General features: G+C 45.3%; 1 protein-coding gene across 8 annotated transcripts in view; it reads right to left on the reverse strand.

Moving 5' to 3' along the window:
• The window catches only part of syne1a (spectrin repeat containing, nuclear envelope 1a), a 114,788-nt gene that overhangs the window by 19,092 nt on the left and 68,609 nt on the right, over positions 1–27,087 (reverse strand). For 7 of the 8 annotated variants that reach the window (XM_037448716.2, XM_037448715.2, XM_037448713.2 and 4 more), the window contains 49 exons: positions 26,046–26,192; positions 25,756–25,881; positions 25,496–25,672; positions 25,084–25,349; positions 24,724–24,880; positions 24,235–24,633; positions 22,458–24,062; positions 21,623–21,960; positions 21,349–21,493; positions 20,954–21,172; positions 19,884–20,164; positions 19,625–19,790; positions 19,321–19,476; positions 18,941–19,093; positions 18,400–18,582; positions 18,119–18,256; positions 17,100–17,285; positions 16,382–16,504; positions 16,038–16,220; positions 15,145–15,288; positions 13,054–13,284; positions 11,351–11,491; positions 10,326–10,439; positions 10,043–10,204; positions 9,365–9,559; positions 9,076–9,249; positions 7,322–7,513; positions 6,591–6,722; positions 6,266–6,366; positions 5,898–6,048; positions 5,671–5,799; positions 5,396–5,569; positions 5,082–5,297; positions 4,865–4,966; positions 4,613–4,732; positions 4,323–4,523; positions 4,056–4,229; positions 3,822–3,953; positions 3,483–3,679; positions 3,150–3,282; positions 2,867–3,049; positions 2,623–2,772; positions 2,330–2,506; positions 2,093–2,254; positions 1,849–2,004; positions 1,585–1,755; positions 1,288–1,421; positions 978–1,182; positions 98–280 (listed from right to left, as the gene is read on the reverse strand). In XM_037448716.2, coding sequence (XP_037304613.2) covers positions 98–280; positions 978–1,182; positions 1,288–1,421; positions 1,585–1,755; positions 1,849–2,004; positions 2,093–2,254; positions 2,330–2,506; positions 2,623–2,772; positions 2,867–3,049; positions 3,150–3,282; positions 3,483–3,679; positions 3,822–3,953; positions 4,056–4,229; positions 4,323–4,523; positions 4,613–4,732; positions 4,865–4,966; positions 5,082–5,297; positions 5,396–5,569; positions 5,671–5,799; positions 5,898–6,048; positions 6,266–6,366; positions 6,591–6,722; positions 7,322–7,513; positions 9,076–9,249; positions 9,365–9,559; positions 10,043–10,204; positions 10,326–10,439; positions 11,351–11,491; positions 13,054–13,284; positions 15,145–15,288; positions 16,038–16,220; positions 16,382–16,504; positions 17,100–17,285; positions 18,119–18,256; positions 18,400–18,582; positions 18,941–19,093; positions 19,321–19,476; positions 19,625–19,790; positions 19,884–20,164; positions 20,954–21,172; positions 21,349–21,493; positions 21,623–21,960; positions 22,458–24,062; positions 24,235–24,633; positions 24,724–24,880; positions 25,084–25,349; positions 25,496–25,672; positions 25,756–25,881; positions 26,046–26,192 — 9,984 coding nt within the window. The remainder of the gene's footprint in view (positions 1–97; positions 281–977; positions 1,183–1,287; positions 1,422–1,584; positions 1,756–1,848; positions 2,005–2,092; positions 2,255–2,329; positions 2,507–2,622; positions 2,773–2,866; positions 3,050–3,149; positions 3,283–3,482; positions 3,680–3,821; positions 3,954–4,055; positions 4,230–4,322; positions 4,524–4,612; positions 4,733–4,864; positions 4,967–5,081; positions 5,298–5,395; positions 5,570–5,670; positions 5,800–5,897; positions 6,049–6,265; positions 6,367–6,590; positions 6,723–7,321; positions 7,514–9,075; positions 9,250–9,364; positions 9,560–10,042; positions 10,205–10,325; positions 10,440–11,350; positions 11,492–13,053; positions 13,285–15,144; positions 15,289–16,037; positions 16,221–16,381; positions 16,505–17,099; positions 17,286–18,118; positions 18,257–18,399; positions 18,583–18,940; positions 19,094–19,320; positions 19,477–19,624; positions 19,791–19,883; positions 20,165–20,953; positions 21,173–21,348; positions 21,494–21,622; positions 21,961–22,457; positions 24,063–24,234; positions 24,634–24,723; positions 24,881–25,083; positions 25,350–25,495; positions 25,673–25,755; positions 25,882–26,045; positions 26,193–27,087) is intronic. The other variant, XM_037448717.2, reaches the window with a different exon arrangement.

Raw genomic sequence — 27,087 nt, forward strand, 5'->3', positions numbered from 1 at the left:
AAAGTGATGCCACAACATATTCATATATTGAGGTTTTAGATAGAAAACAGTGGACGTGTATGTCATTGTTTCTGCCCACGAATCCCTGCTTTCCTACCTGCATTACTTCCTGCTGCCTGTGAAGGGCGTGCTCCAGCGTTGCTAGGCGCTGTGTGAGCGACAGGTGGTCGGACTGGAGGGCTGCAGAAGAGGAGGCGTCGACTTGGCTCTTCAGCTGCTCCGCTAAAGCCTGCAGCTGCTTGAGGGATTGTTGCACTGAGGCCTGGTCCCTAAGACACGCCTGCAACAGTAATGGCATCGTAGAGAGGCCTGTTAGTAACAGTGAGTAAATGAAGAAGTGTGAGAAAGTCACACTATTTATATGTACAGGGATAGCGCAGGGCAGACAGGACTATATTTTCACTGCAAAGGAAATTCATACATTTGTAAAGGATATAATATTGTGAAACGTCATGTGTTTATCCAGTGGATTCTGAAAGAGCTCCTGAACCAAAGAGGACCCTGTGATCCTTTTGCCTCCTTGTAAAAAGCTTTCCACAATGGACAGCCAATGGAGAAATAACGATAAAGAGTGTTTTATGGTGCTGCTGAGCCGTTCTCAACCATATATAAGTTTGAGTCAGAGATGCTCAGTAAAAAAACATGGCACAGCATGGCCCTGCCAGCCCAGCGGGACACTGGATGACCCCTGTAGTGTAAATCAGGGGCCTGTCTTTTGCTTTGCAGTCTCCTTTTCAAAAAGGCTTTTGTTCGATTGTGCTGTGAATCTACATTCAAGCAGACAATGGAGCAGGGAGCAATTTGGTATTCTGCAGAGGGGAAAGAGGCTTTGTGAATCCTCAGTGAGCTGACAAGCCGCTTTGCAGCTTATTCATAAAATATCAGAAAGGAGGCCGAGGGTAAGCCTCAACTGCTGACAGTTTTTGTTTCACAGAATCGTATGGTGGACGGCGTTACATTGTCCCTTCTCTACCCACATCGCAGTCCATTATCCAGGAGCTGCTCTCCTCCTCTGTGATCTCCCGGTCGATGGCGCTCTTCAGCAGGCGATCGGCACGGTCTTCCTGTTTCTGAACTGCTGTCGCACACTGGCCACACAATGACCTGTAGCGCTGCCACAGCCCCAGTAGGGCTTTACAGCTTCTCAGCTGCTCTGAGATCTGCTCGAGTAGGCTGATCCACCTGTAACGGAGAAGGAGAAACGTATTGGTACGTATTGACCTCGGCTCAGAAGTTGCCGCCATATGAGTTGAAGTCTCTCGGGGGACCTGCTTTGGTTATGCCTACCTAATGTTGACTTCCTGGAGGGCTGTGTTGAGGGTTTCAGCTACAGATGGGTGACACTCTGTCAGTAGCTGGTGTGTTACAGAGACAAACTTCTTCAAGCTGCTCTCCTGTTTATCCATCTCATACTGCAGGTTCTTAAAAACACAGAGGGCCGCAAAAAAGTTAATTTCATCTTCAAAGTTTCCAAGAGAAACCACTATTATATTGGACCCCGAGCAGATGTTTACAATCAATCTGACACCCAAGCAGGACTTTAGGCATTAATAGGTGTTATCTGCACACATCTGCACTCCTCACCTCCAAACTCTCCACCTGTTGCTGCACTGCCTCGAGAGACCCGTTTAGCAGACACAGCCTGGCCACAGAGTACCTCCCTTCCATTAGGTAACCATTGATCTCCTCTGAAGCTCGCCGGTACAGCGTCCATTGCTCCAGCATCAACCGCAGGCTCACCTTCATCTGGCTTATCTGAAAGGAAGGTTAGGAGAACAAAACGTGTAAGCATTGCGATGCACAATCGGGGCATTTAGGCAAGAGTCATAAGGGTTCCAAGCAGCTTACCATGTGGTCCAAATGAGCCCAGGATTGGTTTAATCTTTGAAGGGTCTCCTTGACAACAGAGCAAGCTGCTCCTGTCTTATCCTGGATGAGAGTGTTTCCTCGTTCCTCTGCTTTCTCTCGTTCCTTCTCTTTTTCCTTCACTAATTCCTCCAACTCCTGCGACAAACAGACTTTTATTTTCCTTTCTGAAAAATAAAACTCAAACCATGTATTGCATCCATAGCACTGGTGTATGCATGTGTACCTGACAGTCTTTAAGTGCGTTCTGCACAGATGCTACATCCTCTTGTGTCATCTTGTGTCTCTTCTTCAGTTTATCCTCTTGTAGTGTGAGCCAGGTATTCAATGCCTGAACTCCAGTTTCATGCTCCAACCAACCTTCCAAAAGTCCTTCCAAAAGCTGAATCTAAAATATAAATGGGATTCAGAACAATTTCAAAAACCTAAATACACAAGAGGATATCTGTGACTGAAAAATTACCTTTTCAGCAATGAGCCCCTGTAGAATCTGCCATCTTCTGTTCATAGCTCCAAGCTTCTCAGCAAAGTCTGTTTTGTCACTGCGCTTTCCCTCCACATCTTGACTGCTGATCTGCAGCACTGACTGGTTTACAAAGTCCACAGTCAACTGCTTACAGGTCAGATCAATGCGGAAACCCTTTGGAATATAAATGAGACACCATATGACTGATAAAGAAGATGGAAGAAGAGAAAAGACACAAAATACATAACTACTGAACTCTGGTTGGTATCAGAAAAAAAGCTGTTGTCTACCTTGTACTTCTGTAAGAAGCCCTGGACCGCCTCTGAGCCTACAGCTCCCATGATTTTGTCCTGGTCCTCCTGAATAAGGTTTTCCAAAAGAGAAATCCAGCTCATCAGCTCTGTGATGGCGTGCCGTGAAGCCAGCTTCTCCATCTGCAACTAAGGGGACGAGAGCAGATAGGTAACAATCTAGCCAAAACAAATGCTGGGGAGGAAAAAAACAATTGAAATTCAACGGCATCTGTTCTCAGACCTGGTGCAGCTTCTCTTGTACTACAGGAATACGAGTCAACAGCTCAGCCCACTGAGTGTCAATGTGACCCAATGCCGTCCGGAGACTAGCTGTATCCACTCTTTTCAGTCGCAGCAGCTGGTTGCCTGTACTAAGCACAGATGAGCGCAAAGACGACTTAGCATCCACTTCTTTGGAAAACTCCTATGAGAGACAAAAATGACAGTGAGTTACATTGCAATCTAATCATGCGCTCATTAATAATATAGATGTTATTATTTCATTTTATCTTGTTCAAACTAACCAGGAAGGCACAGAGGTGGTCTCTGACGGTCTCCAGCTCCTGAGGCACCGTCACGGACTGTGTCGTCCAGAACTCCAGCTGGTCCAGGGCCGAACGCAACCAGTGGCTCAACTCTGCTGACTCACTCTGGTACCTGGAGTTGATACACAGCACAAACAATATTAAACTTATTTTTTTACTGACAGCTTCAGAAAGATTACAAGGTGTTTATCATTCAGTATTCCGCATCAGAGTATCACAAACAGCTATGCTGACTCACAATGCTAAATTATTGATTTGACTATTTGGCCCACTGTCAAACAAAACAAACTCAGACTATTATTAGACCCTCACCTGCTCCAGTGTTTAAGCGTGGAATCGAGGCGATGCAGCTCCTTGTTGACCTTGGTGGTGGAGGAGAGCCAGTGATCTCCAAGCTGGGTCAGCTGGTTCTCCAAGTCCGAGCAGCCAACAGACAGGAGAAGCCTCTTACCCTCCTCCAGGACCTGGTACAGCTGGGACTGGTGCTCCGTCAGGCTGGCCTTCAGACGCTAGCGGATACAGGGAGAATTTATATACATGACAAGAGTGAATACAGCTTTCAGGATGGGTCAGATGACATCTTGAAAGTGCCAGGCAGTATCAAGATGCATTTAAATGTGCATGGGTGTTAAGTCTCGTTGATGTACTGACCTGGAAGAGGGCAATCCTTTCAACAAGTCTTTCCTCTGTCTCCTCTACCAGGCCCACAGTAGGAATGCTGCACTCTACAGCCTCCAGCTGCCTACACACAGCCTGGTAGTCTTCCACAAGCTTACTCCATGACTGTTGAAGAAAAAGAGAGTGGCTAGGTAAATTCATTTCAAATGTTTTATTCAGTTGCACTGTTGCCTATTTGCTATAATTCTTTGTGTCACTCATTCCCACCTCCAATATGCCCTCTAGCTCCACTCCCCTCCTGTGGGCCTGCTTGAGCACACTGTGGGCTAAGGCCATGGTCTCCTCCAGGGCCTGGCTTTCCCTCTGAGCCACCAGACTATTCACTTTAGTGTAGAACGCCTGGGTGAGGATCATATGGCATTCCAGACCCTGGAAAAACTCCTTATTTAAGGAAAACACGTTTGAAAGACAATGTTAGAATATAAATAAATATGTTTCTATTATACTGCAACACCCTTTGACCATCCTCCTTACTTTGTGTTTGTCCAGTAACATCTGGACTTCCATGACGGAAGCCACTGTCATCTTCTGATCGGCAGCCATTTTGTCCTGGGCTGTGTCCACCAGGTCTGTGAGGTCATGAAGTGCAGCTTCATATTGAGCCTTGAGGGACAACCCATGGTTCAGGCTGCTGCGTCTGGATCCCACCATGAGAACCAGCTCCTCATATGCATCCTGCACAAAGCAGTCAACGTGTTATCACCGTATGGACACAGTGGGAGAGGGAAAAGAAAGACTATAGAACTATAGAACTATAGAATCACCTGTAGTTTGAGAAGTTCCTGGTTGGAGATTTGGTCAGATTGTAGTCCCTCTGCTTTGGTCTTGAGCTCAGTCACTCTCTGGTCAAACTCTCTCAGACTCTCCTCTACCTCAGATAATGTCTACAAAAGATGCAACACAATGAACATGTCTTCTCAAAAGCAACTGCAGAGTCACCGCTTCTGCAGGACTTCTACGGTTAGGGTTATTTGGTATTTGCGTTTGTGTATCTGCACACAATACAGGCATCGTACCTCTATCTGTTTGGACGCAGGTCTGTCCACAGTTCCAGCCATCTTCTGTAGCAGCAGGTGTTTCCTTTCACCAAGAGCAGTGAACAGCATCCTCAGTTCATTCTGTCAAGGACAAAATAATCAATGTTCTCATAGAGTGAGGCAAGTTTTTTTCCAGAAGAAAAAAAAATGCTTCTTCGTTTAATCTAAAAGGTGGATTGACGAGTGGCCTTTGTACCTGGAAGGTTGAGTATTCCTGTAGCCTGTCCCTCATAGCATCACAATGTTGTTCCAGGGTGGAGTCAAGCAGGCCCATCCTCTCCTGCAGGCCCTCCAGTGTGTCCTCCATCAGGGCTTGGTCCTCTCCTCCACACAGACGGCCGGCTTCGCCACCGAGAAAGTCTCTGCATTGGTTCACCTCACAGCTCATCCCTTTCAGCTGTTTATTCAGACTCTGAAGAGCAAGAATTAGCCACATGAGAAAAATCCAGTAGAGATTGAATTGTGTTGTTTGTTTGGTGTCTATAACAACAACACAAGTGCCATTAATACCTCTAGATTGGAAAGTTGGGTCTCTGTATCATCAGACAGCAAAACAGGACCAGAAAGCAGCTGATTCTCTGCAGAATCTAACCAGGAGGAAGCCGCTGAAACTGCAGCATACAGGTCCTGCTGGACTGCTGCACCTCCTAAAGACGCTGCCAGTTTGCTGTCACCATCCGCCGTCTGTGAGGAAGAACAAAGAACATTTACTCAGTGCATTAAAAGCTGTCAGCAAAAAGGATTTTGTTCCTTATTAAAAGACACGGAAAACCTGTGCTTCACACCTTGTGGGCAATTCTTTCCAGAGTCTGACTGCAGGCCTCAAACAGGCCTCTAGGAGAGCGAGCGTCTTGGTTGGCAGATGTGCTTCTAAACACCAGACTGGGGCTGGGCAAACAGGACCGGTGGAGGACCTGGTGACAAGAGTGACGAATGAGGAAAGAAGGTCAGACTTGCAACATGGGTCAACTTTACACTATTTATCAAAAATGTCACACTGCCTGATGTGTACCGGGCTAAGTTGATCCTGCTCCATGGAGTTGAGGGAGAGCTGCAGCTTGGTGCTCTGATCTTTATTCAAGTTTTCCCAGCGCTGTCTCATCTGGTCCAATGGAGATAAGGTCTCTGACTCCAGTAACACTCCCCCTGGGATGGACACCTCCCTGTGGGAGGTAGAAGGGGGGAGAGGCGGTAAGAGATCGGCCCCTGCAGTGGTTTTTTACTAATTAAATACCCCATCTATTATATAAATAAACATGGAAGTAAATAAATTGCACAAAGCACAAAAGCACCTTTATCAAATGTGACAGAGAAATGTTTGTTCCACCTGTGTTAGGAATAACAATGTAAGTGTGAGAAGAATCGAGGGAGGAGGATTACCCGTCTCCATTAGGTGTGGTCTGTTGGCTGAGTAAGTCCTCTCCCACACTGGCTACAGACTGGAGCAGCCTCTTCTGTTCAGCTACTTGCTCCTGCAGCTCCTTGGAGGTCAACATACAGCATTTTAAATCAGATTTGTCTAGTAGAGACACTTCCCATCTGAAATAGTTTCAATCAGAGACTTGTTCCGCCCGAGAGCACTAACCTAATTAAATTGATGTGCACCAAACATGACAGACAGTTGGCACTCGAGGCAATAATGATGAAATTAGCTCAGGCCTGTTAGATATACAACTATTATTTCAATTACTACAAAATCTTTTACCCTCTGTCGAAGGAGGTTGTCGTGATACTGCTGTGTGCGTGTGGATCTGGCCTGGGAGAGCCAATCCTGGACATTAGGACTCTGGGACAGAGAGGAGTCTGGCTCACTGTCCTCCTGCTCCTGCAGTGAACCCTGGGGGATAAACACAAGGATGGCAACACTTTTTAAATGGGGAAGAAAAGGGTGGAAAAGAATATAGGGGTGTGAATGTTTATGGATTTGTTAACACCAAAATCAGGAAGGTATTTCAAGCACCAAATGCCAACTTTTCAACAATACATCTGTATTTTAAAGCATTCAAATCAAGATTGCAGCCAGTATTTCAAATACACTCAGACGACTAAGCTTTTGTAGTTCCTGTTGTTCTTTTCCCCAAAAAAGGGGCCAAAGCTTAAATGTTGTGTCATCAAAACTACACCTGGTGCAGCACATTAACTCAGCATTTGATGAGGTAGCATCCTCTGGTCTGTTGTTTGACGCACATTGTGATACACACAGGCTCTTGTTGTTCCATAGTGGAAAACAGCAGACTTTTATGAAGGAGCATGACACAACCTTTAGTATTTGCACAATACCACCATTGATACTGGTACACAGCGTCATTCAATGTAACGCAGCACAACAAAAGTCACACAGAGGCAGGATGGAAAAGCTGGAACATTTGAAAATGTGTGCAGGGGAAGGTGTACAACAGGAGAACACCATGGGCCACACATGACCTCTGACCTCACCTGTATGCCAACTTGTTTGTCTTGCAGCATCTGCTGCAGCTCCATCAGGCTGTCTTTGAGGGAGTGCAGTTTGAAGGTGAGTTGCTCTGCCTCTCCCTTGGTCTCGGCCCGACCCTCCAACAGTAAACTCTCGCTGTGGACGGAGAGCTCTGACAGATACGACACCTTCTGCTCGATCTCAAACAGCATATTCTGGAAAGAGGAGTGTAATTTGTATTTATAATGAACCCACTGCTATCTAAAATGTTGAGTTACCATCTAATCATCATCACTCTTGTGAGAAAAAAGCTTTTCATAACATGCACTGTATACATGCTGCATCCATAATCTATATTGCTATAAGTTATAACCACATAAATTCTCATTCTCTTTTTCATGCCGTTTCCCACCAAATCCTTTTCAAAATGTCCCATTAAATCCCCTCTTACATGCAGTATTAAGGGAAACCAAAGGAAAAAAAGACCCATACTTTTAACATCTAATGCTGTGTGTGAAAAGTGGTATCTTTGTATAGAAGAAAGGCGGGTGCAAACTTAATCCCCACCGTTCACACCAAGACACAAGGGCCCTTGACAGAGATGGGGAGGTAATGCTCCTGTGAGACTTTTTCCCAACAATACGGAGTGACGTCACACAACTCATTTTCTTCTATCCGGTGCTGTGATTGTGTGCTTCACTAAGAGAGCGGGCCACCCCAGTCCTCCATACGCTTTGCCACGTAAAAATGCTCTAATTCAAATCTTCTTTTGGCCCAGAAGCAAATAGCATTTGCAAAACATTACATGTTTAATGCAATCAACGCAGTTAGAGAAAGGGAGTTATTTTCTATACTCTTGTCACAGTGTGGCAGAAAATTTAGACCCCTGAGAGGCTACGCTGAAGTGGTCTCTGAGCTGCTTAATGTGCATTGATTCTTTTGTAGTGAGCTTTGAAATTAACTGTGCAAAAACAGCTAAAAAAATAAGCAAAAACACCTAAAAAAATGATACCGTCCTGTTTTCATTAATCTATGCTTGCAGACAGTTTTTGGAGATGAGGATCCGCATGGACTTGAGCTCCATAGGGGCCATATGTGAGCATAATCAGCTTATTGTCTCTCAGCTGCTACAAACACACACACTTTAAAGCACAGACTTCCTTTGCCCGAGTAACAGAACAAACAATATTACAGCTGAGAAGCCAATTGTAGTAGATAATAGAAGGAATGTTTAAAAATGTATTTGAATCGGTTTTGTTTTTTAACTCCACAACATCAATCATGGAAAAATCATAATAAGGACACATGATTGTTGATCAATGACACATTTAGCCATGGATGCCAAATACTTCTGAATGAAAGTGACATTACCATAGAAACAGGATAAGTAGGGGAAAAACATTAACTCATAAACGTGATCAGAAGCTCACCCTCTGATTCTGATACTCAGATTTGTTAATCGTAAAATAAAGTGTAAATTTATTGGACAATGGCGTCCTTATTTTGAAACAGCCGTGGAGAGTAAGATATTCCTGGCACAGCAATGCAGACACTTCCCTTAGCCTCTGATATATCACACTTGATAAAACAGAAGCATTCAGACTTTTATACTGGGCCTAAGGCAGTGGCAGGTCTTTCTCCACTGTGAAAAAATAAATCTGCACATCCTGGGACACGTTACAGCTTCAATACTATTGTTGGAAATCAAAACAAACCATGCAGTACTCATTCAACCAGTCTGCCCAGCCTTTGATGAAAGGGGAAACATCAGTCTCACCTGACAGTCGGTGAGCTGCTCCTCCATGTCCAAGTGCTCATTTTGGGGCTGAAGGGCGGAGCTCAAAGTGGCCCGAGTGCTGAGCAACCAATGGTCGAGCTCCTCGGCCTCACTGTGGTACCGCTGCAGCGCCTGTTCCTGTCGCTGCTCTTCGAGCTGTTCACTTAGTCTTTCCTGTAATTGAGACATGATCGATTCTACAAGTGAAACAATTCTGACAAGTTTGCAAGAAGAAAAAAAAGCATGCGCTTTGAGAGATATATATGAATATGATCTTAAAGCGCCTCACCTCCAGCAGCTGCCGTTTCCCAGAAGCCTTCATTCGAATGGTGGCCATCCTCTCTCCCAGCACAGTGAGGGTGGACTGGAGAGCCAGTTGGTCTCCAGGTTCCCCGTCGCTGTCGCTGTCCGCCAGCTCCTCAGAGAAACACGTTTGCAACTCACCAATCTCCTCCTGCAGCATCAGGATCTCATCCATCACAGCCTGGACATATGGAGAAAAAGAAAATAAGGACAAACGCTGTAGACAAGTGGGGACAGCCCGTGCCACATAACAGCAACATCCTGTCTAAAGACACAATAAAAGAATAAATAAATTGGAGAAGTGAAAGACAAAGATGAGAAGACGCACTGAAATAGGGTTTGTCCAAACAGTAGCCTTACAAAAAGGATCTGTGACTGCTGTGGCATAGCAACGCCGAACAGTGCCGTGCAGTCGGTGCAACCATTGGACTAGCTAGCTCAATTGTTTTCTCAGAACAGGCGTGTCTTTTGTCAGCTTTTAGTTTTTTTTCCCACAAGCGATGCCTTCTGTCTGTGTAAACCATTACGTTCAACTTTATCAATACTGCACTCCGGTTCTCCTCGCTCTCTTTCTCTAACACACACACACACATACACACACAGACATATATATATATATATATATATATATATATATATATATCCGGACCGCCCCCACCCTCACCTGGTGTGCAGCCATCTGGCTCTCGGGGCTCTTGGTCGGCTCCAGGCCCTCATTGAGTGCTCCCTCGATGGACTCCATCTTAGTGGAAATGGACTGGAGCGACTCCTGATAGTGTTGCTGCCTCTCCAAGGCCTCGTATAAACTCTTCTGCTTCTCGCTGATCTGTTGTCAGAGGGACAGGGTGGAAAATAAAAAGGAAAGCAAAGAATGATTAAAAAATCAAGACGGTAACTGGAGAAGCAAAAGTGAACCATTATGATAGGTAGATGATGATGTTCTGTACCACGTTCTTGAGTGTTTCCCAGGATCTCTGCAGGTCATCCAGGTTGGCAGCACTGGTCTCCATGGACGGGTCGTACAGCTCCCGGAGGGGTGCTCGGCTTAAGGCACCTCGTCCCTGTGGCACAACAACACAGTGAGTGTAGGCCTGGTGAAATGTAATTGTAATGGCCAATGGAAATTTGCCCACATTTACAGCACGTAGAGCAAAATATATATTATATATATTATCGGCGAGATAAATAAAAAGGTAATCTATAAGGAAAATCTGAATTTAAGATCTGGCTGTCTAAAGTCAGATCTGATTTGTTTACTATCTCTCATGAGAATTTTGTTGGATCACTTGATTCATCTGTTTACTTTTAACAGTTAAGCTCACATTACAAACACACTGCATTCACATCACACAATGAAAAACACTTTTGCTTTTGCACTCATAACAACAAAACGTTTCTGTTTTACTGCTGCATCATTAGAATCCATAGATTACATACAAAGAAAGCTACTGGCTATGCTGGGAAAATGACAACTCTTTCATTCACTCATTTAACATCAGCGAAAAAGCATGTGGCAAACATGCAAAATAAATCTGCAAACATAATGCTGACAAAAAAAGCAAGGACATCACAGCAACTCTCCAGCTGTTTTGAACATCCACCATGAAGATGGTGGTGATGATGATGATGGGGAGGTCATTGTTTGGTGGTGGGAATTAGGTGGTTGTGATGGGATGAGTAAGCATGTCCATCTTAACAAGTCGCAGGGTCACAAGTTCAAAATTCAGTCTCAAAATCCTATATTAATTATTTTTTTAAATGTCTTTTCTATTTTCTTCAAAGCGAATACATAATGAAAAAGAAGAAGTTAAGAGTAACTATTTGCTTGGTGACTCGTAAAGATGGAGATTTGGTTGCTTACGAGTGACAATTTGAAGGGCAAGATTTAACACAGACGGTGGCGGTATGGAGGCCGGGCGGGTCAGGTAATGCTGGAGGGCTGTGGAGGAGACCAGGGCGGGGTTTGCAGTACCTGGCTAAGAGGAGTGTCAGCGTTAGCCCCTGGGGAGGGGGAACGGCAAGCAGGGGGAGAGGAGACCTCGCTGTTGGTGCCCTCCTCCCCTGACTCCTCCGTCACAGGGGAGAGAAGCGTGTGGCAGCGGCCGGCTGTCATCTGACCACGCACACACCAAACGCGCACATCAAATGAAGCAGGTTTAGGAAACGGGAGGCGGATCAAACGGAAAACGCCAGGATGTGAGGAGACAGAGAAAAAAATTGAGATAGCATACAAATTAATGGGGGAGTGCAGGTTAGCCAGATTGTAGCGAGTACATGAATGATTAATTAGAAAGTCAGAAATAAAATACTAAGAAGAGAGCAGATCACATTGCTGCTATTGACATCATGCCCAGCAATACTTTTGACAAATTGACTCTACTGTAGCATTATAACATTGCTCATTCAATAAATGAGCCACTCTGATTTTGTACAGGATACGTCAGAGGAAAGGAATGGCCATTACCAGGAAGTTGAAAATCAAACATTCATTTAGTAGTAGACACAAGCACACACGGACTCTGTTCACGTCACACACTTAAGTTACATTACATTAACAGACATTCTGAGGAATCAAGAAAATTGCATATTGAACCGAGAATACAGCAGCTGTCCTCGAAGTACCCCGGTTGTCTGTGGGCCTGCATGCTTCAGTAGAGGCAGAGCACAAATGTGAGCCAAGCCGTGGGCTGCTATTTGGCAGTTAATGCAGAACTTGGCCGACTGACTCGGGACCTTGTTTTATTTGGTAGACTTTTTTCCCAGGCTTTATGATGCAATGCAATGCAATGAAGAAGATTGGCACACCAGCACGTGTGGGAAAGCTCAGTGGTTTTACTTATTTAGAAGTACAGTCCCAACACCGTGGTTACGATGACGTGAGACTTATAATGTCAAAACAATATCCAAGATACCAGCCGTCCTGGCAATCAATTTCTGCCACACACACACACACACACACACACACACACACACACACACACACACACACACAGACTTGTCAGGCTGGGCTCACACTCAAAGACACACGCATGCAGTAGTATCCTGTTTCCTGGTGTGCTGAGATCAAACACACCACAGACAGCAGCAATAGAGCAAAGAGACTTTGAGAACTAAATCCGAACGAAAGACAGAGAAAAAGAGAGTATTGAGGTAACAAGGCCCTGCAAAGATCAGGGTAATACAAACTTAAATGAGACAACACAATATCAGTGCAGCAACACACTACAGGCGACAGAATAGTAACACTTGAGGTGACACAGACCACAGGATAGATGCACAATTTGAGCCTAAATGTGATCAGAGGGAGTCTCGCAGTTTAATTGCACCGACAAACTAGTGCACGGTAGCTGGGAAACAGCAACCTGTAATTATTACTGTCATCCACTGACACCCTCTGATTTGGGATAACTCTAGGCCAAATACCATTAATGTGAAATGAATTGTAAACACCCTGTATAAACTACAAAATGGCCCAAGGGGACCCGTTAACCCGTTTTGCAGTTTTGAGAGGCAGTGGTGTGGACAGAATAGGGGAAAGGAGGCTACACATGTCAACACACACACGCACACACACACACACAAACAAACAAACATTGCCCTCAAGAGGCATACAGCCATGCAGTATGTCATGTGTTAGTTTGAGTGTGTGTGTCCAAAAGAAGCTTTCCCACTCACCATGACGACAGAGGGGTGTGCTGGAAGCTGCTTGTTGGCCGCACCGTTGGTGGTTGCCAGAGAACCGGGAAGCTCCTCATCACTCAGCTCCTCCATGCAGTCCGAAAGGCCGTCCACCTCGTTGACCGTCAGCAGCATGGTGGCGTGTTTGGCTTTCACTGTCAGCATCTTACACTTGGAGTGGAGCGAGGCTATTTGCTCCTGGTAGCCGCGGATCTTCTGGCCCAGCTCCTGTCAAAACATCCCACCATAAAACACAGAAAACACCACCACCCTCCGGGGTCAGGAGAGTGTGGTTCAGTCCACAACAGATGATCAATAGTTCCTGGTAAAGTAGGCTCCTGAGTAAAAAAAAAGGGGGTGGGGGGGTGGTTGAGTGGGTTCAGCGCTGGATGCCGGCTTGAGAGGAGTTGACGCAGTCTCTTGCTTTAGGCTTCGCACTGTGTGGGACTAGGAAAGAGAATAGCTCTGCCTCACTCTCTCCTTTTTTGCTCTCTCTTCTGTATCTCTTAGCCAATCGGAGCAGCACAGAGGCGGGTGACTCGCAGCAGCCAACACACAGGATGTTTGGTTGAGAGTGAGAGACCATCGCAGAAATAGTTCAAAATCTCCCAGACACTCCTTCTCGTAACACATACACAATTGGCAAGAGAAAAACAGGAAGTGATCTCACTGGCTCCACCCCCCTCTCTTCCTCTGCCCAACGCTTTCCTCCTATAACAATCCTCAAGAGAGATTCCTTTCAACAAAAGGGAGTTGAGAAGAGAGGGAGCATTAAGGGAGTAGAACAGCGACAAAGGTGGTGTCAAATTACAGCTATGGCATCAGCCGGGTTCCAACTCCTCCTTGCCTCCTCCCCCTTCCACTCCCTCTGTCCCGCAGATGGTCAATGCACTCATAATCAGGTCATGTGACTAACTGGGCCAGTAGAGTTGCAGCTTTCTGCTCAGCTTAGAGAGCAAACAGACATAACACACTCCCTTGCTAAGTCACTCTGCAGCACCGGAGAGATTGCGGCAGCAAGAAAATACCTCCAAACAACAGGGTTTATATTTTCCCCGACAAGTAATAGGAATAGATCAAATCTGCCCGAACCGAGCATAAAAAGTTGAAATGCAATAAGAAAAGGGGCTGCCTCTTTGTTTCTCTGCAGGTCTTTGCCTCTCAGTCTGCCACCCCTCTCTCTCTCTCTCTCTCTCTCTCTCTCTCTCTCTCTCTCTCTCTCTCTCTCTCTCTCTCTCTCTCTCTCTCTCTCTCTCTCTCTCTCTCTCTCTCTCTCTCTCTCTCTCTCTCTCTCTCTCTCTCTCTCTCCCCCTCTCTCTCTCTCTCTCTCTCTCCCCCTCTCTCTCTCTCTCTCTCTCTCTCTCTCCCTCTCTCTCTCTCTCCGCATTGGAGATGAAATGCTCTTACTCAGCAAAATAAAACTGCAACCAAAAGTACAGGCCTCACAAAAAACTCAGTTACTGGAGGAATATTTTTGAGTTGGACTTTTTTTTATACCTGCTGTATCTGGTGGCACTGCGCAGAAAACACTGATATTTGTACTGCAGTATTCTAGAGTCTAGAGTTTACGCTGTCACAGTTGTCCACGACTACTTGAAGATGTACAGTATTAGTGCTGCCTCGACTTCTATTTTCATGATGTCTTACACTGTTGCAAAGCACAGGAAATCTATCAAGACTCAAACATCTGTGCTTTGCTTTTGGCCTCATTAGAAACGTTTTTACACAACAGCCAATCATTGTCTTGTCAGATGCCAAGTGGCCTCTGTTCTGTTACTGGTGATGTGATCCTCTGATCTCCATTACAGTCAATCTCCAGAAGCTCTTTATGTCCCTGTTGCTTTGCTGTTATATCATAGCCTACTTCATCATAACAAGCTGTGCATTTCATGAATAAAGACTAACCATAAAGTGCACAATAAAGTGTTGTTCATGATTCCTCATCCTCCAGTTATAGCTTACAATGACATAAATCATAAAATCATAAACAATAGTGTGCTTCAAACTTTGTGGAAAGTCAAAACCACATATAAGTTGTATGTGATATATGTTTTAATAAATATATGAGAGACAAAGTTTCTCACTGACCTCATGGTGGTGTATTTGGGCCTGAAGTTCCTGGATGTTATTGGTGGAGACGGGCCGGTCCTGGATGATGCGGTGGGCCTCTTCTATTAATCTCTGGAGGTTCTTTACTTCCTGTTCATACTGCTCGTACTGCACCACAGCCTCCTGGGAAAGTGAAATCATAACCAACAAAGCTTGACGTTGCATATTTTGTCAAATAATTATAAAATGTGACAAACATTACTCTTGCCTCAAACTCCGGAAAGGTTAACTGAGTCAGTGTCAGGTTCATCTCTTCCACTCTCTACGTCACTGCTTCCATAATATTGATATTGATTAATATATTAATATATTGATTAATTAATATTGATTTAGGACTTTACTACTGAGACACTCTGACACATCCTAATGAAACACTCTTAGGCCTGCTATTGAAATGCTCTCACACACACTAGTGAGACACTTAAACATACATACATGCATACTCTGTAAACTTATGCATGCGCATATATAAAACATTATACGTACTCATCTGAAACACTCATCTGAAACACATGTATACATATGAGAAACACACGCAGATACATATATACTGCTGTGTAATATACACACACATATGAAACATTTATACGTATACGTATTTGAGCCCAGGACCAAAGGATATGAGGATAGTAGTGGTCTAATAGGGGCTCGACAAAAACACGGGCATTCCTGAGATGCCTGTTGGCACGCTGCAGCAGGAGTTCGAGCAACCAGCGGCAAGTCAATGTAGAACACTACAACCCCTCCAACAGGGTGACAAACGACCAACAATAGATCTCACCCGCTTCAAGGCACAGCGATTTTTCAGTTCTTACAGTTCTTATCTTGACAGATAATTTGGTCGTTTTAGGGGGAAAAGGACTGCCCTCTACCTGCAGGATGTTGCACTGCTGGATAGTGGTGTGCTGCAGTTGGCTGGCTTCTTGCTGCAGAATCTGAGCTGTGCGGCAGACAGTCAGGCTGGCCACTACCTCCTCTGGTACCCGGAGGGCGCTCTGACACTGCTGTACTGCCGCCACCTGCTGCTTGAAGCCCTCCATTTCCACAAGCAGACGCTTATAAGAGAACGAAGGGACAGAGAGTAAGGAGGAATTGTTGTGCGTGTTGGTAAGCAAGGCTGTGTTCGAAAGAGTTGCTTTAAATATGTTGCAGTTAATACATTATATGTAATTGTTGACATGCACTCTGTGTATGCGCAGTATTTTCTTTTGATCACCTGTCTCTGTGTGAGCTGCTCTCTGAGGCTGAGCCTGTTGAGGTCTGGTGAGGCAAGCGTGATCTGGATCTGGTCTACAGCAGCATGGAGGATCTTCACCTCGGCCTCCAAAAGCAACATGTCCTGAAGGTAGACAACACATTACAAAAGATAAAAGGTAAAGCACATACCAGAGTAGAAGCAGTTGTTTAAATGTCATGTATTGTAGCTTATATGCATTGAAAATTGTTATTTATACTTAAAACAGTCTGAAAATATATTTCTTCAATTCAATTTGAGCTATATTGAAAAGTATTCTTTCTTAAATTACTTGTATTTAATGTTATATTCCATTTACTGTAAAAACAAAGGCTATCTCTACATTCTGGACCCAGAAATACATGCAAACACATTACCAAACATAAAATATTATTTCCAACGCTTAACACCACACTATCATCAGGGAACCAGATGTATGGCGATGAGATTGCCCGAACAAATTACGTCAAGCTAAAGCAGTGCATCACATTATGGTGTTGTTGTACTAATTAATGACCAAGGGGGGGGGGCACTGTTGTAGCTCCAAAAAGATGTGCACATCTATAGTTTTGGACCAAAATGTTCTGATAAAAAAAGAAACGTAACTAGGTTTCATAATGAAGACAATTTGATCAGAGAGCCTTAAAACTATTTAGAGGTGAAGTAGTACTGGTGTGTAAAGGCGGTATGTCGTTCGAACCTTTGCTGCATCCTGCAGACTCTGGAGGCGAGTCTTGGCAGTTTGCTGCAGCTCCTCGGTGTGTCTGCTGAGGTGTTTCACCTGCTGGATCCACCCCTCCGTCTGCAACACCTCCCCTAGCTGCCCCTCCCTCTCCCCCATGGCCTCCAAGTCACCATGGAGACCACGGCACTCCCGCAGCAACGCCTGTCACCATAGGAACATAAATTACACATCAGACAGAGGAGCATTTTGTGTTGCGTAATTGTACTAATTAAGGTCGGCCAACTGTACATGACATTTCACTGAAAATCCAATAAGTGAGGGACCCTAATTAACAGTTAATTTGTGGGCGTCTTACCGTATTTTCGCGACTATAAGGCACACTGGATTATAAAACGCACCTTCAATGAATCGCCGATTTTAGAACTATTTTCCTGTATAGGGCGCACCGGATTATAAGGCGCATAGAATAGAAGATACTGCAGTGAAACGTTTGACTGGGGTTGCGTTATGCATCCACTAGATCGGGCTGTGCTAAATCAAACGTTATTAAGCGTTCACTCCCATGGTAACGTTGTTCAAATATGTGGATATTAACAATATCTCTGAACCTCCAACTTTTGTTCTTGATTAATGAAAACATTTTTGGCAAATGCTTTCGTGCGAGAGGCAGCGCTGGAACAGACGGTGGCGCCTCGCGGCGGACCGTTAGCTCGATCCCGAGATCCAACAACGAGCTTTAATATACGCTTTTGGAGCTGGAATTACCGCGGCTGCTGGCACCAGACTTTCCCTCCAATGGATCCTCGTTAACGAGTATGGATCAACCAATCGATCCATATATAAGGCGCTCCGGATTATAAGGCGCACTGTTGTTTTATGAGGAAAAAAAAGGATTTTAAGTGCGCCTTATAGTCGCGAAAATACGGTAATATAGGGGATATTAATATTTCATCTTTGGTCAAATAAATAACATTTCTTTCTGAACCAAACTGTTTTCAGAGATATTAACGCCATCTCTACGATGGTGTGCTCACCTGGTGCGCTCGAATTTGCTCCTGCATCTGGGACGCAGACCCCCAGATTATTCCACCAGTCACCAGAGCTTCTGCCTTCTCTGTCCAGCCCAAAATAAATGCCTTCATACCCCGATATTCCTCCACCTGTCTCTCTGCCTGCTCAGCAAAGAAAGAACAAGACAGAAGTTTAAAGCATAACAAATGACATACAATGCACTGTATTTTTGTTTTTGTTAATGGAAGCAACATTGGCAACTGCCAGAGTCGACATGACATGCTGAACTGAAAGAAAGTCTCACCTTCTTCAGTCTGTTGGCTCTGTCCTGGACCTGCTGTGTGACGTGCCGCTGCACCTCGGTCAGTTTGGCCACGTCGTCGCCCAGCTGTTTACACAGCAGAGGGTTCTGCTCACCAAACTCCTGCACCACTACTGCCAACTCTGCCACTGAGCGACCACAGCATTCACATTCTTCACAAAGAACCTGCAAGAGAAGATCAGGGAGAGAGGAGAGGAAGTCAAGTTGAGAAAAATAAAAGTCCAACTGAAACAAGAATTTGGTTTTACAATAGTGTATTTATAAATCAACAGAGGTTCTGGTTTTCATTTAACTACACACACGCCAAGCCTTGTGGGTCTACAGATGGGCAGAGGACAAAACACGTTGGGCTGAGTCTCCCATCTGGGTAACTCCTCTCACAAGTGGGTCATTGTTGAAGGCAGAATTCAGTTCATGCCATTCCTACACTCCAACAATCATTAACCCCAACATCTGCAAAATGAATAGCCAATTTAACAGGGGTTAATTGCTTGTTAATTAGTCAATCTGTCTAGTTGATTACTTTGGTCTCTTCTTTTGCCTCCTCCAGGTCGGTGCTCTTGTCTTCCAATTTCAGAGCGATGGTCTTCAGTTTTGCCTCGATGTCCTGGAGTCTGAGGCTGAAGTCCTCCTTCACATCTCTGGTCTGCTGAACCTCTCTTTCTCTCGCCTGGACCTAAAGCAGATCAAAAACCAACATCTTAACATTGCTCAATGTCATAGACCAGACCGGTGAGTAGAACTCACACAAGTGACTGGCAGATTTTCAGTGGTACATTCTATCATAGGCTCACTGCTTCACTTTAGCGTCTGTTCTTAACTTACTAAACTCACATTTTACAGCTCAAATTAGTTAATAAAACTACTACAATAAATACAATGTTAAACTCCTAGAGAGGTCACCTGGTCTTCAGCGGATCCTAGAGCTAGGGCCACCTCAGCCAGCTGCATACTGAGCTCAGAAGGCAGGCCCGCCTGCAGGTCCTGGTACTTGGATTGCTGCAGCTCTGTCATGCGCTCCACACTCTGACGCCTGCTGATGACCTCACCATGTGCCGTCTACAACACAAACAACATTGCATTTCTGCCAACACTATATTTATGTCCAAACAGGCCGGAGAAGTTCTGTACTTAGTTACTGAGGATATGTCGGTTTGTCCTTATTTATTACTTTTGTGTGTCTGTGTGTGTGCATTTAGTGGCCTACCTCTAGCTCTTGCAGCAGTGAATCAAGGTCTGCACTGGGACTCAGCAGTAAACCCCGAGTATCTTGGATCCAGCCTTTGACCAAGCCCAGCTCCTTCTCAACCTCCTCTCTCTCCCTCAACTCCTGGTGTAGCTGAGCCCTGCTGGCTCGTACCCGCAACACAAGGCTAGACAACAAGGAAAAACATTACACATTTTAGAAGTTGTTAATTTTAAGTGTCAAAGTCATACGGGTCTGGTTTGCAGCCACAGTCACCCACCCGTCATATTGCTCCTGCATGCTTCTGATCTGTTGTAGGCAAGGTGTCTCATCAAGTCCATTCACTTTATTTTCCTCCACGGCCTTTTCCTCCTCTCCCCTGAGGCTGCGGGTGTGTTGCTGCAGCAGTGTCAGGATGGACTGCTCCCTCTCTACCTCTAGGCCGTAGGAGTCATGGTACTCCAGGAGGCTCTGGAGCGCCGCCCTGGTTGCGGCCCTCTCAACTGTGCTGTCCGGGACGCGGCTGAGAAGGTCTTGGGACACGGAGCGCACTTTCTCCATCTAAAGACAGTTCACGGGCAAAGATTGAAGTTCACTTGATGCAGCCCATTCAGCGTTTATTATTTACTCTTCACAAGCTAGTAAACAGGTTTCATGAAACACATTCAGCACGTTATTGTACGCAGTGCTTTTCATCCTTTTCAATCGCCGGATGCTTGTGTAGGAAAAAACTAAATTATATATATATAGCCTGTCCACAGCCTTTCCATTAAATTCAATGACATCAGTTGAATACTGTCATGCTACTGAAGGACATCCACCAAAGAGATGCATTGTGTTCAAAGATCTCCTGTTGATGTGAAGCCGAAAGACTATTTAAAAGAAAGATTTATTGAACACAATTGACACACAAGGCAACGGAGTCCAGTGAATAACATCATCTCCAGTTAAACAAAGGAGCCATAGATAATTTCTGAACAACAGGAAATGTGGCATATGCTGAATAAGGAAATGACCTAATTTTCCTTTCAGTAGCAATGCTTTGTGGGAATTCTGGGACGCTGACAGAGTACAAATTTGAAATAGCTCAAAAGGCGGGAAAGTGCTTCATGACACATTGTTTTGGCAGGAAAAAAAACCCTGGCCAGTGGCCTGCAGTTACATCACAGCACACCAACTGCTTTCCTTAGTTGTCGCGGTGGTTGACCCAAATCCGTGAGAAGAGGACTGATTTTGCAGACATTTGCCAACTGTAAGTGTCCTCTGGGCATTAACAGCTTCTGCACGCTGTTGGTTAGTTTTACACTGTCATTGAAGCGCACTCACCGTTCATGCAATAAACCCGCTTACCTTGTCGGTGAAGGTCCTCCACTCCCTCGCCGTGTCCTCCAGGGCCCTCTCCTGGGCTCGGGCCACACTGCGCAGCCGGGTCCACCGTTGCCACAGTGACGACACTGAGTGGACGGCGACAGCTTTGCTGGACTCAGAGGCGATCTGCTCCAACTCCGTCGTGTTCTCTTTCAAAGCGCTGAGAGGCAACTCGAGCAGATTGATGTGGGCCACAAGAGACTACGGCCAAGACAACAGAGACAAGTAATTGCATTAATGCAGTCTATTATTAATGTGCATCTGTTGCCATGACAAGTGTTTGAATTTAATACAACAGGCAAGTAGAATCCCACACATGCAAGTTAGACAATTCCTCTAAACATCAGCTGGACCTTTTTTTTAAGATAGTGTCCCACCTTATATCTCTGGCACTTTTCCTCAGCTTGATGGATACTGACGGCTTTAGCTGTAGTGAACATGGCCATCTTTCCCTCTGCATCATTCATCTGTTCAACTAGAGTCTCCTTCTCATGCTGGAAGGATGCCCATAGAGCTGTGCAACTGAGAGAATTATACAAATTACAGACAGCCATTGATGGGTGTCTATTATTAAAACATGCATCATATGGGCTGCACATAGCAGCTGTGTGTGCATACATTACTTAGCTCCTCATTAACAGTAATACACACCTCTGCAGCATCTCTCTGTAAGCATCCAGTTGCTTTTTGATTTCTGTATTTCTCAGCAGCATTGCCATAACTTTTTCTCTAAATTCACCCATCGCTTCAGCTTTTATGAAATTCTCGAGCAGAGGATCCAAAGTGCTGAGCTCCTCAAAACCAGTTGTAAAGTTTGTTTCCCAGGCTGAAACGTCTTCAACCTCCCACACACAATCTGCCTGGTTCTCGAGATCCACCCCCGAGCTGGCCCTCTGGAGTAAAGCTGCAGCAGAGTCCAGACACGTCTGCATGGACTGCAGAGATAAGCGGTGTCTCTGGACCAGGGAAAGCGCTTGATCCACAGCCAGCTAGAATATGAAAAAGGTGATTTCATTAACCTTTAAATTTTTTCGCCTCTTTCTCTGGATGAATTTCTAACTGAAGTTACAAACGCAAGGCTAAATGTGTTCCAGAGCTAAAGTTTTAGTAACTTAACTTTAGTAGTTGTTAATTGTAGTATAACGTACAGTACATCTGTCAAAGGTCACACATAGTATATATTTTTTGTGTAAAACGGATTGGAAATGGCTCGGCCAACTTTGACTCACTATTCAATGTAATGGAGTCTTTGGAATAGACGAACATTATAGCCCCAAACAATTAGAGATTCATAATAATTTAACCACTTCATGGGATCTCTGGAACTCTTAAATATTAATAGAATGGGATAACAAGAGATGAAAATAATATACAGCAGGTTTGTGCCACAAATTATGGTTCATGGAATCAATTACAAAAATAAAAGGATGAGAAAAGGTCTTCATGACTATAATTTCTGAATAATATATTTAATAAGTAAACATACCTGTTTTTTGCTAACTCCTTGTTGAACTTCACCTCCCAGCTTTGCCAGCTGCTGTAGTTTCTCTTCTATGTTGGCTGGAACCATTTTGTTCTGACTAAAATACTTTTGTTTTTCTCTTCTACCCAAAGCATCTCCTATCCTTAATCTACTTTTCACTTCCTCCTCTACAACCTTCAGTTTTTGCACCTCCTCATTAACGGTCTCAATTCTGACATCTGAAAGACTCAAAGGCTCCTCCGATTTGTCCTTGATAGTCCTGAGCCATTGCAGCAATTTCTCAGTTTCTTCTGCGAAATCTTCGTCCTCTTTGACAGTTTCACTTTCATCAATGAAACGCTTTACTTCGCACCGTAGAGACTGAAATGATTCAAGCTGCAGTTCTGTTTCCTGAAAGGCATTGGGATCCAACTTCAGCCCGAGGCCTTTAGTTTGTCGGTTACATTCTTCAGCCTCAGAGCCTACGCAATCCAGACTTTCAAGCAGTGAATACAGAATTGTGATTCTATCCACGGCACTCGGTCCCGTGTCCGACTTGAGTCCGACCAGCTTCTCTTTCGCCGACTTGATCTCCGAGTCCAACTTGGTTGACACTCTTTTGTGTTCAGCTAGTGGTTTCAAGCAATCATTTAAGTGTTTAATTTTCTGATCGTTCATCCTTTTAAGTGCGTTATGGCGGTTGACCAGCTGCAGTGTCTCCGCAGCTCTGAATTGCTGACCCCAGCTGAGAAACCCCTCCGTTTTGCCATGAAGCTCTCTCACAGCGGGGCTAATATGGAATAAACTTTCCTCAACATTTCTGTATTCATTAATCATACGACAGACAAGTTCCTCCTCACCGGTACCGATAGTCTGCTTCTCCAGATTGTCAAACTTCTCCTGAAGCTCCTCCAGCGCATTACGAGTGATATCAAAGAAAGTGCTGAATTCTTTTCGCTCCGAGATGACCTGCTGGACTCTGTCTTTTTTCTCTTTGGCGAGAGCTAAGATGGCGTTGTACTGCTGAGGCAAGGCGTTGAGTCTCTCATCTAGGTAGCAATGGTCAATCTCGTTGAGAGTAGGGAGGATCTCCTGGCCTATTCTTTGGACGATAAGAAGAAGGTTCTCGTACTCAGAAGCTTGTTCTAGTACATTCTGAAAGCTAGACAGTTGTGTTTGCAGCTCTGAGCTGTCGTCAATGTTGCTGAAATTAATTTCGGGGAAGGTGATGGCATCTGCTCGTCTCAACCAGTGGCAGGTCTTTTCCAGGTCAACCCGGAAGTACTTCCTTGAGGTCAGGGCTTTCTCCAGGTCTGTGAGACGCTGGGTTGTTGTTTGAAAAGCGGTTTCAAACACTGCCTGAAGCTTTCCAAGCCTCGCCACAGTTTCTGCTCTCTCTTGGTCAGTGGCATCTCTTTCTATCTCTCGCCCTTGTACCCAGAGCGATGCCAGCTCTCTCTGGTACGCCCGTAAACCACACTGCACGCCCCGACAGGCGGCGACCTGTTTGGCTAAGTCCTCAGGGAGAAGCACTATGTGGTCATCTATCAAAGCCCTCCTCTCCTGTTGCTGTATCCAAGACAGTGCTCTCCCCAGGCCTTGAAGGAACTGCGTCCTCTCCGTGAAGGCCTAGATAGAAAAAATTAAACAAACAGCTTGAATATTTTATTTTTATCATTAGTTTATTATTTGGACCAAGCGGTTTCTTGTTTTTACTAGACTACCAGTTTAGAAGAAAGTTAGGTCCTGTAGGACATCATTACATTTTCCTTGAAACCAATATAAAATTCCAGATGTTTACCTTACTGAGGTACTTCCTCCTTTGGGCTACTCGAGCCCCGAGAGCCTCCACCTCAGTCTGAGCTTGTTCAACGAGCTCCTGCAGGAATCTCTTCTCACTCAGCCCCAGTCTGGAAGCCACAGCCTGGGCCTCGCTTACCGCCTGACCCAGCAGCTGCTGACGGGCCTCCAGTTCTACGCACACGCTCAGGTGGTCGAACAGGAAACTCTGGGCCATATCGGGGGTCGGGCTGGTTTTCAGCGCCGAGGTGAAGGCAGGCCGCTGCTCCTCCACCCACTCCCGGGCCTCCTTTAGCTGGGTTTCAACCCGGGCGAGATCCTCTAGTGTCTGTGAGGAGTCCTGGATCTTCTGTTGAATCAGTGTTTCAAGCTGTGCCCACCGCTGCTCCAGATGACCAACCTAGTTAAAGGCAAAACACAGTGTTAACTCTGGGCAAAATAGTTAAATACCCGATGCAGCAGCAGAAGAACTATAAAATTTGAACCGCACCTGTTGCTTGATCAGCTCCTTGTCAAGCAGGCTGAGTCGTGGCAGGATGGCTTGTCTCTGTTCTCTGAGGTCTTCCAGAGTTGCTCTTTGCTCTTCTAGGTCACTGGAGAGCTTCTTCAGAGCCTCTAGATGCTCACTAGTACTCTCTGTGTCAGCCCTAGGTACACAAAGGTATGGGTTAAGAGATATCAGGTCCATTCAATGGTATAGTCGTTAAGATAAATATATTTTTTGGGCGGAAAGAAAGGGAATGCAAAAATTGTACCCTCAGAGGAAATTTAGTATCTACTGCATATAAAACCATATCAAAATAAATTATATATATATATGTATCGGAGTCTCTCCAGAAAAGCGTGATACCTTGCGAGGTAGTCCCATTCCCTGGATACTTGATGGAAGAGTTCCTCCACAGTAACAACAATCTCCTGGTACTCCCCACTTCGCTGCATGTCCTCCCCCCGCTGAGACTCCAGGTCTTCTGCCCGCTGGCCCAGATCCATCCAGCTTCTCTTCAGTCTCCTTATCTCCTCCAGGGCAGGAGAGACCTGTCCATCTGTCATCTTACTAACGACGTCTGTCAAATGGGATACGTCAGACTGTCTCTCCCTAATCTGCTGAAGGAATTCCTGTTGGAAAGATTATTGTTTTTTTACTTTAGTCAAACAATCTAAAAGTTTGCCGAGGCAATGACATATACAATTATTACTTTTTTCAACAATATAGCATTGTGACTCAAAATCATTCATCTTAAGCATGGAGACCAAACACAGACCTGTGCCTTGTCCAGCTGGTTTTGCGCAATCTTGGGCTCCAGCTCCGCATGTCTTCGGATGAGGTTCTGAAGTTGCTGCTCTGTCTCCCTCAGCTGGGCCTCCAGATCCGCCTTCTGCTCCTCAATGTCCCTCCAGCTGTCTGCTACCTCCTCGCAGAGGAGCATGCGCTCCTCAATCTGGACACAAAAACACACAATGGAATCAATTCACAAGCAAGTATTTTGTCAAAAAACGTCAACAAATGAAAAGGCTGACTGACCTGCAGCTTGACCTGCTGAATCGCCGCCGCGGTCCCCCTGACCCTCAGTTCGGCCAAGTCACATGTTGAGCACACAAGCTGGAGGTAAGTGCTCGCTTGTTCCTGGAGAGCGCGTTCCTGTTTCACCTGTCGAAAAATGTTTAATTGTAATGCTCCTGTGGTCTATTAACTCGTCATATAATCCCTTCAGGACAATTGCCCACACAGCATTCCCCGCATTACAGTCCCAATCCAAACACAAGCCTTAAAAGGAACATTTTAAAAAGAAATCATGGCAAACAATGCTGCACCTGCTGTAGCGCCTCCTCCAGGCTGAGAGGAGGATGGGCAGGAGGCTCTGGTTCCTCTGAAGCAGAACTCAGCCAGGTCTGGCATTGCAGTAGGGTATCTTGGAGACTCACATGTCTCTGTAGCTCATGGTCCAGACTCTGATACACCTTTAAGACACAAACAGATATTTCTCAGTGTAATACTGTAATATTGTAATATATGCTGGACGCATAGCTATGAGGCTGGTATAGCACGGCCAAATACATGAAGGCATTTTATTCTATAATCTGAAAAAGTAGGCGTTTATGCAGAGTAGTGTTTGACAGGTGTTGAATGTGGAGGCGTCCACGCCCTGCAGGGGAGCGCAAAACAGCACGGTCTGATTGACAGTGTTAATATGAGAGGCTGAAAGAGGGGAAAAAAGGGGGGCATTTATTGGCAGATCGCCCGGTGTATTTGGCGAAGTCTTGAAGGTTGGCATGGTGGCAAGTGGCAGGCCGGATATTAGAGCTGTGTTGTGCTGGGACACAGTTGGCAGCCATCGTAACACTGGAAGCGCATTTGTAGAGAAGCCAGCAGCGTAGTGGTAAAGTGTGCCTGGATCACACAATGCCAGATTGGATGTGTGAGTGCTGGTGGAGGTGGTGTCTTGGGAGGTGAGCTATGATGACAGAGTAGAGGTTGCCAAAATGACAGCGTGGGCCTGGATTAGTGGGCTCGCCAGAGCTACTGAATAGTGGCGTGTGACCACTTTTGGCTCAGTCATGAAAAAAGTGGAGTTGACAGGGGATACGCAGAGATTAATATGGGTAGATTGTATTTGTGATTTTGGCTCGTGTGGTCGGTCTGAGCGTGGCTGCTGTTGAGCTCCACTTTGGCTGCCTTAATTGCTCGTGCCCTCTACACTGACAGGGAAGGGCTGTCTTGAGAGATGGGTTTAAGTGTCAGAGTGGGTAAGGATTTTCGATGCCTAGGCTGTTGGAATACTAATTGCATTGATATGTATATATGTGTTTGCATCTATGTGTGTTCACATCCATGAATGTGCCAGTATCCAACGCA

Source organism: Pungitius pungitius, chromosome 20 (genome assembly GCF_949316345.1).
Source record: "Pungitius pungitius chromosome 20, fPunPun2.1, whole genome shotgun sequence".
Lineage (NCBI taxonomy): Eukaryota > Metazoa > Chordata > Actinopteri > Perciformes > Gasterosteidae > Pungitius > Pungitius pungitius.